The sequence below is a fragment of the Poecilia reticulata genome, linkage group LG12 (genome assembly GCF_000633615.1).
Source record: "Poecilia reticulata strain Guanapo linkage group LG12, Guppy_female_1.0+MT, whole genome shotgun sequence".
In the NCBI taxonomy this organism is placed as follows: domain Eukaryota; kingdom Metazoa; phylum Chordata; class Actinopteri; order Cyprinodontiformes; family Poeciliidae; genus Poecilia; species Poecilia reticulata.
In genome coordinates, this window is record NC_024342.1 from 12294486 (window position 1) to 12308486 (window position 14001).

A 14001-nucleotide genomic window follows, 5' to 3' on the forward strand; every position below is an offset into this window, starting at 1 on the left:
AACACTTTTACATGCGCATTTTGTTGCAACACCATCCGTTTTAACTATCAAGACGTTTATTTACAACGCACAGAAATTTAGACATTAACTTCTGGAAGTAGGTGTTGGAGATCTTTGGCGGAAAAAAAAAACTAGACTAGAGAGTGAAAGTTGATCCACTTCAGCGAGAACGAACTCTGGTGAAGTTGATGCAGCGGCCCTAAAAGACAACAGAAAGGTGGATAGTGTTGATAAACATGACCAAGAATAAGTCTTAAAAAGCACTATTGTATTAGTTAATATGTCTTTTATCCATGTTTCTTGTTAAGTCATACTTTTCAAGTAAACATAAAAAATCATCCACAACTCTAAATGGGGACCTACACACCATTTTATTGGTTTATTTGAATGTGGTTGTGGAAGCAATTTGACAAATTTAAAACCCAAATTAGGCTTTCAAATAAAGTCATGATACATATTTGCTAAATTACTTATCTTTTCTATTTTATAATTTACTTCTATGTATTATCTGGTTCCATTAATATCTCAAATTTAGGTAGAAGAACTCCAGAAAATAAACAAAAACAAGTAATTACCCCAACGCTATAAACAACCAATTCCATCAAATTCATCAATTTCATCAAATACTACTAATTACAGTAAGCTAAGTGCAGAAAGCTGTTATCTATTGGTCTGGGTGATAATAACTAAGTTTAACGCCAAATACGTTTTTATCAAATTAAATATGTTTATTTATTTTAAAAGAAAATGGATATGTGAAAACCTGTTCTGGAAAACATTTCTGCTCTTCTAAAGAACCTAAAGGTAATAATCTATAATTGATAATGATCAGATACATTTGTATTTGGTTTTGTGGTGAAGTATCGGGGCAGTTCCTTGCCTTGTCCTGAGGTGTTGGTCTCATGATTGCCACTCTGTCGTACTGCCTTCTCAGTAAAGCCAGCAGCGCATCAATACGCCCCTGAAGAGGACATCAACGTGTAATTTTTGTATGAAGAAAATTTGTATTAAATTGCCTAAATGTCATTTGTTTCACAGACCGTATGGATACGTTGGATCCTATGATCTCACCTTGATGGGAGTGTACCATTTGGTTTGGGTCGGGGAGTGATAAACAGGTGGAGGTCTTGGCGGAGGCCGAGGAATGATGGGTTCCTCCACTTCCTCTGGCATAGTGATAGTAGCATTTTTGGCTTTTTCCAGTCGCGACCCTTCCTCTGTGGATCCCATCTGGCCCCATTTCACCTACAGGAAGTGGGCGCACACAAACTTTACAAAAATAAATCCTGAAAAGGTTCTCCAGCTCACACTTTAAAATGTTCACCTCCATGCGTCTGATTCCTCCAGGACCTCTGCCTCCGTAGTACGAAGCATCTACTGTAGGCCACTTGTGTTTGGGCAGAGGATCCTCTTCTGGTTCCTGAGTGAAAAAAACATCAAAATATACTTTACAATAAAATTAGGGAGTAAAATAAATATACACAAGTTTATGCCTTCAAATTTGGACTTTTATATTCATTTTTTTTTTATCTAATATGATCTAGTCCAAGTCAACAGACACTAACTTGCAACTGTGACATGTTAGTCAGGCTAGAAGTTAATCTCCACCATGACAGAAATATAAGGGATTCAGTTTTCTCAGTAGAGCTCAAAAAATGAACTCTGCCAAAGCATTTCTCTGTCAGCCTCCCAAGCTCCACCGACGCTCCTTCTGTGTTCACCCAAAATTAGATCTTCTCTCAATCACCTCTGCCAAGATGGCAGCGTGAGGTATACCGCCCAAAAACATGGAGGTTCTTCAGAAAAGACTTTTTTACTTACAAAAACAGGAGGTGGCGGAGGAGGACGAGAGGGAGGTGGGTCCCTGATGACCTGTGTGAAAACAATATCAAACATTTATGGGCTTCAAATCAAATAAATCAACTGGAATAATCCAGACTAATTTTAGCTATATGGGACACTGGATTTCTAAGAATTGTAACATTTTTAATATTAATTGTATGTTTTCTGTCTGAGACTGCTTGAAAATGCTACGTTATATATATTTAGCAATATATTATTATCTGTATGTCATGTAATTATAGGCTCACTTTTGTTTTTGTGTGTGCTCCATTAGTCACCAAGTGAAACCCTAAATCCAATATGACTTCTGTAAAGCACAGCAACGTCTGTTTACCTTGTTTATATTTGCCTGTCAAAAGTTTCATCTCAGTCACAAACATGTAAAACCTTTAAACCGACTTAGAAATAGATAGAAACTTAGGTTGGCCACCTTTGTGTTCTGTGACAATTCCTCCTTCACACGTGACTCTGGCGCCATCTCTGACCGTATGAAGGAGGTTTCTCACCCAGTTTCCAATATGGCTGCCTCATGTGTAGAATTTAGTAATTTGTCCAGTCTTTGACAGTAATTAGCACTTTTGAAAGCATGTACCTCAGTACATATAGTACATATATCAGTACATATATAGTACTAAGTAGTGCTATATGCTGGCTAGGGAGCAGGTTGCTAAATAAGCTTTCTTAGCTGTTGCTTATGTAGCTACACTGGCTTACACTTCCAAGAGAATTTACTTTACTTTTTGAGCACACCAACGTCTAACTCTATTTGGTTATCTGAGATGTGACTTAAAGGAAACACAGGGTGTTGTGTGGTTGGTATTTTACAAAAAAAAGCCTGATAAACAAAAGAATATGGAAATAAAAGAAAGGTAAACTTACCACAGTGCAGCAGAGAGGCCAGAACCACCAGAATAAACCAAGAGCCAGTAACAGCAACAAGGCCAGCAGCAGCCACAGCACCCAGATCCCATCTGACTGCAAACAAGGTACAAAATGTGTGATCCCCACTAACTGTGCAAATATGATTATTTATGTATAAAACATAAAATAAAAACAGCAGTGCTGCCTACACCCTCTCTCAGATTTTCTCCAGCACCAACAGAAAGGTTGTTTTATTTAGCACAACAGAGTTTAAATTGATACCCACGCATGAGGTGGCGTATATGGCGACGGGAGCGGAGATGTACGACTGTCCATTGTTCAGGCTAATCAGCACTTCAACTGATCTGTAATCAACAAACAGAGGCACTGAAAAAATCATCAGAAGAAGAAGAAGAAACATTACTCCAACAGCATCTCCCAGGAAAACACCCGTTGTTATGACATAAACTGCCGAGTCCAAAACGAGAAGACAAAAGTACCGAGGTACCCAGATATCAAATTAAGTTACACCAGGAGATAATGAAGGACTCGAGGGAAAAAAACAAAAAACAAAAAGCTTTTTTTGTAATTATGCTTGGACTAGATTTTCTTACTCACTGCTGTAGATTATGCAGAAATTCAGATGCTCTGATCTGAGAAAACCCAAAGATTTCGGCAGTTTGTAGAGATTTTTTGTATCTATGGATCTGTTTGCGGTCCATACGGTCAAATTGACTTTGGCTCATTAAATCCCAGAGATATCCAGGCCAAACTCACTTTGCTTTATCCAAATCCTGCAGACAGCTTTACACAAACTCTGTACTGGTTTATCTTTTAACACACTCAGAAGCATTTCATTAAAAAAAAAAAAAAAATTTCTAAAAGTCATAATTAAGGATTCCAAGGAACATATGAGTAACAAAACAACCAATGTAAAAAAAAAAACACAACTACCTCTACAATTAGCTAAATTACTGGTGAAAATGAAAAAAAAAATAAATAAAAAATTGAAAACTCTAATATTTAATTTAACAAAGTGGGGGGAAATATTGAAAATGATGAAATAGATGCCACAGTTATTGGGAACTATTTTTATGTAATTTGTATTTAATTTTCTAAGAAGTCAATTAGAGTGCAAAAGAAATGTGAAATTATTTCCTCCTTCACTTGGATCACGTGACACAGATTTTGTTCAATTCATTCATACAAGGCAGACGTACACTGATCTACACAAGACAGGAAATGGCTACAAGGTAATATTTAATCAACATGATAATATCTCCAGCAATTATCAAAAAGTTTGAAATTATGGATACATGACAAACCTGCTTTACTGTGCAATTATACTCTGAAAAAAGTTTTTGTATTTTACTGTCACAATCTAATCAATCTTTGATTGTAAGGCTATTGTTTTTATGTACATCTCATTAATAGTTGTATTAGTTTGCAGACTTACTGTCCAACCTCATACAGACGAGGAGCTGGACACAGCAGGTAGCCATCTTGGACAACTGTCGGCTTCTCATCTGAGAGGAAAAACACAGAAACGGAATAAATCCCAAAAAAAGGGCACGTTGTACAAAGCTGGAGATATTGTACACTAATGAAATGCAGTGTTTGTTGCTTTGACATTTAACTTTAGAGGTAAAATCATTTTAAAAAGTTAAGCATCTTTGTTAGATTTTCTGTTTAAGTTGATTTTTTTTTTATACAAACCACAGGGGAAGTTGGGAGTTAAGTAAACACTTTCCCTGCATCCTACAGCAGCTCAACAGGAATCACATGCTGCGTGCGCTCGTCCTCTCAGTGACACTGACCTCAGCGCGGCTCATGCCATCGATCTGCTAATAGACTAATGGGCAGGGAGCATCTCTTCCCTCCCTCTGCTCAGCCTCATAATGTCTCCTCTGTTCTCGCGCCACAACTGATAAAAGGCAGCTACTGTTTGTTTCTCTCTGCCATGACTCCTGATTTTCCGTTGCAGCTCAGATATCTGCACACTGTCCCAAGTGGCACTTGATAGTTTTTCCCTCCGTGAGCGATATGGCGCCATGTCGATGTTCCATGAAGCATTGGTGCAAACAGATTCCCTCGGATGGTTTACAGCAGCAGCAGCAGCAGCAGCAAGTAACAGTTTCTAAAACCACAAACGGGTATGAAATGTCGTGAGTGTGTCATTTACAATAAGTCACTTGATTGGCAGTGAGAGAGCAGAGAAGGTTGTCGATCCTCTTGGTTCCGCTAAATCCGGTCCCCTTTAAAACCACGTTGAAAGACTCTGGAAGATAACAAAACGGGAATGACAAGAACACTTATTGAATGACTTTTCAATACACTTCAAGACTTTAAATAGTGTGTGTCAGCTTTTATTATCAAAATATCAAATCTGTCTGATCTTGAATTTCAGTAAATTCATTTAGTGGAGGGAACAAAATCTAAAACTAAGTGAAATTTGTGCAGCAGGCCCACAGCATCACAGATTCTCCACCATACTTTGCCACGTTTACATCCTTGTCTTGGACCAGATGCAGCTTCATTGTTTGAAGAGCTGAACAGAAGCACCGGTTCCAGTTAAAGTCCCAATAAAGTTTACAAAACTCTTTTTTTTTTTTTTAAAACCGCATAGCCAAAAACATTTGGTCAGATTCATATTTTGTCTGATAATGCAAAACAAACAAACAAACAAAAAAGACAGTAGCATGAAAGAAAAAACCCCCATAAAATAACCTCATAGGTTTATATCCAAATAGCCAAACTATAAATGTGAATTACAGAGTAGCTCCAAATCTCATGTTCAGATCTGCATTTTTTCATTAACTTAAATTTAATTAATAGGACCTTATGTAACATATGCCACCATCAGATGGTAGCTCAAGCTTCATTTGTTACTTTTATACAATGTCAAATAAAACGGACTTGACTGCAGAATCACTGGCGATAATAAATCCTTTTTCAGCCATCTGGAAGTTTCTTCAACCTGCCATTCTTCCACTTTTAACACACTTTAATCTTCACAGTTGTAGTTATTCTAGGAATTTCGTGGCAGATCTTCGATTTCTGAGGCGGATAGAGAGGAAAATATCAAAGCGGATCAAAACAATGAGCACTTCAAGCAGCTTTTCTCCTAACTTTTACCTTCTAGTTTATCCCAAATATTCTAAACTGAATTAAAGTTTGCAAAGGCTTGTCGGCTTAAAACCGTCACAACATCAAATTTCTGTCGTTCTGAAAAGAATCTCTGAAGTTTGTCATCTGAAAATTACTTATTCATAGCAAGATAGGATCCCCTCTATGTTTATCTGTAGGTGGAGTTTTCCTCTTCCTCATGGCATCATTTAGTTATACATAAACAACTACATGCTCACGTTTCTACAGAGCCCCATAAGTCATAAGAAAATATCAGAAGATGTATGACGTTATGATTTGGGGTTGGGACCAAATATGAGTAATAGACAAAAGAACCATAATGATTGTTAGGTGGAGATCTGATGTTCCCCCAGTAGATCTGAAACCCATCCAGAAGGTTTCCCCCAATGCATTTCAACAATCAGGCCTGTAATTTGTCTTCCAACACAATGATGAACCAAAACACACAGTCGAGATAACGAAAGGAGAAGTTTCAGGAGCAGACTGTGAAGGTCTTTGCATGTCCCAGTCAGAGTTTAAATCAAACATATCTGGACAGATAAGAGTAGAAAACAACCGTTCAGTAAAATATTAAGCCAAGTAGAGGAGAAACCAGTCAATGCTAACATGACTAAATCAACTCTCGTGTTTGGTCTGTGGTCAGGGAACGGCATCTTCAGATGTTCAGTGACCTGCAGCTTTTGGAATGACACTCCATGGCCAAAAGCAAAGAACAGTCAAACGTTTTGATTACACAAGTCCGCCTCAGCAACACATTGCCAAGTTGAATTCGCAAAACACACCAGCAAACTAGCCTCACCCTATCCAACTTCTGCAACAGTTTTGGGGACATTATGTAGTTGAGAGAAGTTTTCTCCAAAGGATTTGTTTTATTGTTTAGGTCTGGAGTCACTGGTGACCAAAACATCTTAAAATGTTTTCCAAATGAATCTTTTAGAAATTTAAGACACTCCCAGGCTAAATCATCCAGAAAAAAAAATTATAAATCTAACTAAAAATGTATAAAGCAATGAACTAATTAATCACATGGTGAATTAATATGAGCTCAATAATTTCCATTCTGGTGATTCATATTTTTTTTAAAGGGAAATTTTGTTTACACATCCATTTTATTTCTGGTTTCTGTTGGATGTGGTTTTTATTTATGTTTTATTTGTTGTGTTTGGTTGTGTTTTATTTTGGTTATTTGAAATATCTTCCAGTTTGAATCTGAATGGTTCTTTACAAAGTTAAAGTTTATTGGTTCTAGAGAGGGCAAACTGGCATTATTACGCCCTTATAAACATACCACTTGTAAACGGTCTTAAAACAACAATGCTTTCGATTATCACAATCATTTTCATGAGAATTTATTGTCCAGGAAAATTTGTTATCATGACAGAACTATAAATAGCAAAAACAAAGAGGTTACTTCACATACCGACACAGTCATTAACAATTATTTGACTTTTTGGGACAACCTTACAGACAACACAAAGTCCTCAAAACAAACCTACCGTTCACACAGACGCTGGACGGCTCTATTGTGAACACGTCGCTGCACGACTGTTTCAGGACCTGCGAAGCACAAAGACGATATCACAAGACAAGACTGACGTGCCGTTTGCACCAGTTTGTGCAGATTTTACGGATCGAATTTTACAACCCAAACTTACCTTGCCGACAACGTCTTTGAGGGCATGAAATCCGGAAAGAACCGGAAACACTTGTTCTGTGCCGTCTGCTATCTCTGCAAGCTGTGACCAAAGTAGAAAATGTTTTTAATACAATACAAGTTTATTTGTATCGCACATTTAAGAAACAAGGCAGTTAAAAGTGCTTTATATCATACACTGGTTGAACTACAGGGAGCCAGGGTTAGGGTTATGGGCTCCATCTTCTTGTTTTTAGTGAGAACGCCAACAGCAGCATTCACTGTTGCAGTAATCAATGCAACTGAAGGTAAATGAATTGTTTGAGTGTCTTTGGCTCTTGCTGAGACATTGGTCTTTTAATCTTGGCGTTGTTCTTTAGATGATAGAAGGAAGACTTGGTAACTGTCTTTATGTGACTCTGAATATTCAGGTCTGAGTCCATCACTGCACCCAGGTTTTTGTTCTGATCACTAGTTTGTAGCTGTAGTTTTGACTGGATCAGTTCAGTTTCTGTCCACGCACATTGTTGTCCCAAGCTTCAATATCTATCACATAAGATCTCGGTATATGATGTGACACACCAACATAAAACAGAGCAAAACTGTGACGTAAAAGAAAAATTGATGTTCAAGTCATTTTTTTATTTTTTTTACAAATAAAAATCTGAAAAGTGCAACTTGTATTTATATTCAGCTCTGTGTACTCTGATCCCCATAAGTAGCACTAAGTTGCATTCAGAATAAACAGCCCAAGATTTGAACAGTTTAATCCAAGCCACAATGCCCATGGTAACCCTGGAGGAGCTGCAGAGATGCACAGTAGATGACTGACTGTCTACTAGTCATGCATTTAACAAATCGAGTCTTTATGGACACTTGACATGCATAAAGTCATTGCAAGAAAAAAGCCATAAGAAGCCTAGTTTTCAAGCCATTTAGGGGACATAAATATTGCTCTGGTTTAAATGTGTGGTGCAAAGCCCACACGGCACTCTGGAAACCAAATAGTCACCATGGATTATGCCGTGGTGACGCCTTTCTACATTAGAGAGAGGAAAGGTAGTCAGATTATCATAGAGAGTTGAAGGGGTCCACGTGGATGGTATTTCTGAAGAAAAAAGAACCTGCTGAAAGTTGACTGTCGGGATTTTAAGTCCAAAGATAATAAAAACATTTGGAGGGAATTCGAAGCGAAGCTCTGCAAGTTCATCCTGACGCCTTTCAGGGAGGTCTGTCCCCTGTGATGATGCGATTCTCTTTGCTTCAGCAACAAGGAGGGCAAGTCTGTTCCTAGGAGATGAAAGCTCCGGACAGCTGTCTGCAGCCTCCAGCTAATGATAGCAAAGCAGGAAGTTTCTCTGGCATTATATCATTAGAGCGTGATGTAATTACTTCCTCTGTAGGCCAGTGAGAGCTGTGGGTCTGAAACTGGGCAGAAGATCGCTCGCACTGAAGACTTCAAGGGACATTTAGGGGGAGGAGCATCTTAGCATCATATTTGATATTATTTTTCACACATACTGATAGCACCATTGATGCTGACACAACTCCAAGATACACAACAAGATGCAACGATGCGGTATATCATTTCTCCAATGTAATTACAGTGTTTTCCTTTGCCTTCCAAATCTCATTAGGAGTAATGAGGCACTGCAGACTGTGGAAAAGACCACATGTCACAGCAGAGGAGTGATTCTCAATCACTGTTGGGTTTTAATGTATGTGGCTTTATTCCCCCGATGGTTCTTACAGTCAACAAAGGATATTCCTGTTTGTCCTGCTCAGACGTGAGGACGCATTCTTAAAACTGCACATTGGCTTCTCTGAGACGAGTCAAAATCTTATAAACCCAGATCTCCAAACACCTGCCAGCTGCTTACTTTTCATATCCCGGAAGGGTTCGGTTGACCTCAGACTAAACAACAGTGTCAAGGAGGGTGAGTGGGGCAGAAACAGCAGGGTTTTCTGTGAGTCCCTCTTACAGTCTAATACAGAATTACCCAGACCGAAAGGCAAATAAAAAGTCAATATTTAAACAAGCTGCTTTGCTCTCACGGTTCTAGATGGCTTCATATGAATGAATAGTAAAAGAAGAGAGGTACCTCCTACCTGTTTGTGATCAAAGTCCATGACCCCGACACAGTACACTCTGGCTCCAAATCCTCTGGCTTTGTCCGCCTGGGAATCACAACACAGGAAGGGGAATTCTGCTTCAAACAGCACAGTTTACGTGATCAGAGCAGATGAAAGTTACTACAAAAAAAAAAGGTAACTAGCTCAAAGTAACTCTTAGTTCAGGCAGAAGTCAGCACTGACAAAAGCCTTAAAAATAAACCTGTTTTGGTCAAATTAGATTAAGTTATTTTCCAGCTATGTTCCTCATTGGTTTATACATAAATATAGTCCAGCTGGGGAAAAAAATGAAGTGGGGATTACTTCAAACCTTCCCCACACCCACATCCTCTATTAAGACTTATTTTCAGCAGCTTGTGCTTCTGTATGCGTGTGTGTGTGTGTTTTACCTCCTTCACACTCATTTCATACAGGTAGATGTCCAGCTTGCCATCAGTCAGAACAATGATGATACTGGATGACAGTGAAGTTTGGGTCTTCATCTGTTCTGACACCTGACAGGCGAAATATTTCATTCATTTATCTGAATCATTAAATTCAAGTTGTTCAGACGACAAGGCAATATTACCTGGTTTACAAAAACTGTCACGAGTTAAAAGCTGAGAACCGAGAACCAAACAAGAAGCTCTTGCTCCAACTTTGAATCTCAGACTTGTCATGTATGATCTGAAGAAATGTTTTTACAGTCTGTAAACACAAAAACTGAGCGGTTCAACCATAAAAATAAGAAATATGTTCAGGAGAGTCTAGGCTTTCAAAGCTAGGAACACTGGACTAACTCTGCACAAACCAAGTCTTTGTCACAGAAGTAAACGGAACAGTGTTGGGGGACTTCCTCACATTTCTTTAGCTTAACTCAATAGAAACCTTGAACACCGTTGGATATACTTGTATAGGCCAATAAACCAAATCACATATCCAAACCCTTTCGATAACCCAACCCAACTATATCGAGCTTTTTGGAATTGACTGGCCAAATCCAAACCTCAACCCTACTCTGGACTGCGCTCAAATGCCAGATCTGTTCCAGGAAAACAATTATTTTAATTGAACTCCGCTACTTCTGCCATCAAGAGGTGGTCAAATATCCAGACAGAATTATCGCAGAAGCTTATTAAGGGCTATAAAAAGTGAGAGGTTGAGGTGCAACTTGCTGTGGAACACGCCAACTAAAATATATGGCATTGCTGAGGTTAGATGTATTCCTGTGACCAAACAACAAAAGAGTTTTATGAGTTTATGATTAACAGCTTACCGCTTTTAAGCCTTCGTGCATGTATGTTTCACCAGAAGGTTTGATTTGTTTCAGCGTGTCTAGACCCTCCTCTATTTTAAACCTGTTGGAGAAAATCACAAAACAACATGGGTTTGAGAAAAATGTAAATTTCTTGTGCATTGTTTTTAGTTAGAAAATAAAAAGATGTATTGTAAAACAGAGCAAAAAATAAAAATAAAGGTAGGTGAAAACATACCTGTCTCCTGTTAGAGGGAGTATTACATACGCATTGGATGAGAAGACGATGTAGGAGACCCTCATCCTGGGGCTGAAGCACATCACATTACCAAGCATTGTCAAACATTGAATGTGTTGAACGTTTCCCGACAGCTTGAACTAAAAATGTACTTCTACTCATTCTGCTGCTTTTGCTTTTTAAAGTGGGGGTAGTGGCTGCAGAGGTCAGAACGAGATTTAACATCTGTTGCATGCTAACGTCCAGTTTTACCCACCCTGCTATTAGAACTAAAGATACCACACACCATTACCCAAAGGCGTTCTGGAGCAGTTGTTGGCTTTGTGTGACGTCTGCAACCTCAAATAGCCGTGCCCTACTTCTCTTTACCCTCTTTTGTTGGACTGTATTTATTTAAAGACTAGCCACTACTTAAATAGTTTTGGTTTGCTTCGTGTTAATGTCTGTTTCTGAATGCGTGACTCGTAAAAGTTTGTTTTCTTGAATCTGCAGGAGAAGGATATTTGTTTCTCCCTCGATAGCAAAAAAAAAAAAGAGGAGGAATAATGTGCAAAACCTTTATTTGGATTACCTGACAAACCTGCTGGTGAGTTGCTCCACAAAGCCATAGATCTCGTTCCAGTGTTTAGAAACACTGCCTGACCTATAAAAACAGAAAAGAAAAGAAAAAAAAACACACAAACACTTTAAACGTTGAACATTGTGTAACAAACCTGAATTTATTTTGGATTTTATGTGACAGATCAACAGCTGGCCACACGACATCTTGGGTACACACGGCTGGTGTTTTGTCCATGCAAAATGGTACGAGTGTGAGAAAATTATCCTTGCACAACACATAGAAAACGCAACACGGTTTGAAGAAAGTTGAATACAAGCAAATCTTGACAGAAACCCTGTCAACGAAAGAAAAAAGACTGAGACTGGGGTGAAAGTTCACCTTCCTTCAGGACAAAAACCCTGACAACAATTTATGAGTTAGAATGGCCCAGTCAAAGTTCAACTGGAAACGTGATGCAATATTTCACATGAGCAGAAAACTATTTACTAACACTTTCCATAACAATCTGACCGAGGTTCAGCTGGCTTGCAAATAGTCTCTGGAAGTGCAAAACTGGTGGAGGAATACCCCGAAAATATAGCGGTTTGCCTCATGGAGGCTGAACACAAATGCCACACTTTTCAGTTTTTTATTTGCAATTCAAAAATATAGGTTTCCTTTCACTTTACAAGTATGGACTACAATATAAAGATTCAAATAAAACACTTTGGGGTTGTGGTTTTAATTTTTTTTATTTAAAAAGCTACTTTGTAAGCCAACATATATTTCTATAATACTTTGTAGAGACCCATAACTTGACAGAAAAAGCAGGTTTTAATACAGTTAAAACTAAACTAGGAGAATTAAGAGCAGCTGTGGTTCTCCATGATGCCTGCATAAATCCGAGATTAGAGCAGCAGTTATGTTTTATTTGTAAAGTAAAAATATGCATATATTGCAAAAAAAAATATTAAGACGTTATAAAAAATAATATATAATGAAAATGAATAAACTAAGCCCGGGTCAGGGATGTTTGATATAAGACCAGGAGTGTTTTGCATTTGGTGGGACAAGGGAAACCAGTTTTGTCCATACATGGACAAAACTGAGATTAAGGCAGCCTCTCCTGTAGAAACTAACACCATTTCAATTAACAGCACGCAGTAAGCCACCATAACTCACCTGTCCAAAACAAAATAAATATCAAACGCTCCATCGCAGGACGCGCCTTCCTCAGGGAGCGTTGAACACATGGAGCAAACGCGCAGAACCAGCAGCAGGATTTGGCACCGCGTCCAGATCCGATCCATGGTCCATGCGTTACATATCAGCACCCGGTTGATTCAAGGGAGGATTAGAGAAACGAGCCACTACTGTTAGAATGGCTTCTGGTCGGCTGCTCACATGTTGAATCAGTGCTGTTTTGACTATGCATGTGTGCGCAGAGGCAAAGGAAAGGAAGGCAGCAGCAGGCTGAGAGTGGCGAGAGGGGCAGGGCGCGCGCAGCTGCAGGCACCACCGTCAAATGTCCCACGATGAAAACAAAGAACTTCCGGCCTGCCGACTTCCTGCCAGGATTAAAGAACCCCACTATTATGCCGACCAATTCAGGTTTTTATTTAAGAAAGACAGGGTCACCAATAAACTCGTGTTTAAAACATAAAAAAAAAAATAACTCACACATTTGTTGAGTCTTGTTTAAATTGTTATTCAGTTGAAGGTAAAAAATTTATTATACAAATAGGTTTGGAATAAAGATAGAGGATATAAATACATATATGCAGGGCACAATTTGTGGCCTATTCAGTGTCTTTTACTTTTACTGACACCTGTGACATTGCAAATTTACAAAAGTCCATTTGAGTACGTTTCTTTCTGTGGACAATAATCCAAAATTGAGAATTAACTGAGATTTTTCCATTAGTGGTGCCTCCGACATTAAAATAAATACAACAATATCATTTTTACAGTTTATTTTTTTTACCATTGAAAATGACAAATTAGTCGTCCCATTTGTGTTTATTTCAATAATTTACATTTTAAACATGTCACAGGCTGATATTTAAACAAACGTTTAAAATGAAAAGGAGCAGTTTGAAGAAAAAAGCATCTCATATAGACCCCTTCTTTCAAGGGTAATACATTTCTGCATAAGCAACAAAACATCAATCAATTATCCATATACATCATTCATCACAAAACAGGAAATGCATATAATAATAATAATAAAGAAAACAAGATATATTTTTGTAATGCTACAACACTCTCATGAGTCAATATTGATAGAATATATGTTATTGTTTTCTTTAAAAAAAATATATATATATATATATATATATATATATATATATATATATATATATATAGTATCT

At 38.1% G+C, this 14001-nt stretch overlaps 1 protein-coding gene across 1 annotated transcript; it reads right to left on the reverse strand.

The window, feature by feature from the left end:
- Nucleotides 1–34: 34 nt before the first annotated feature.
- Nucleotides 35–13168, reverse strand: antxr2b (ANTXR cell adhesion molecule 2b). Its single transcript, XM_008423876.2, has 17 exons — nt 12812–13168; nt 11660–11731; nt 11089–11160; nt 10872–10953; nt 10006–10110; nt 9593–9661; nt 7506–7586; nt 7347–7407; nt 4886–4981; nt 4160–4229; nt 2990–3068; nt 2722–2817; nt 1822–1872; nt 1325–1420; nt 1072–1245; nt 881–961; nt 35–199 (listed from the first exon to the last, which is right to left on the reverse strand). Exons 1-17 carry the CDS (start codon nt 12937–12939, stop codon nt 161–163), a joined length of 1452 nt encoding a protein of 483 aa, XP_008422098.1. The 5' UTR covers nt 12940–13168; the 3' UTR covers nt 35–160.
- Between the last annotated feature and the right edge of the window lie 833 nt (nt 13169–14001).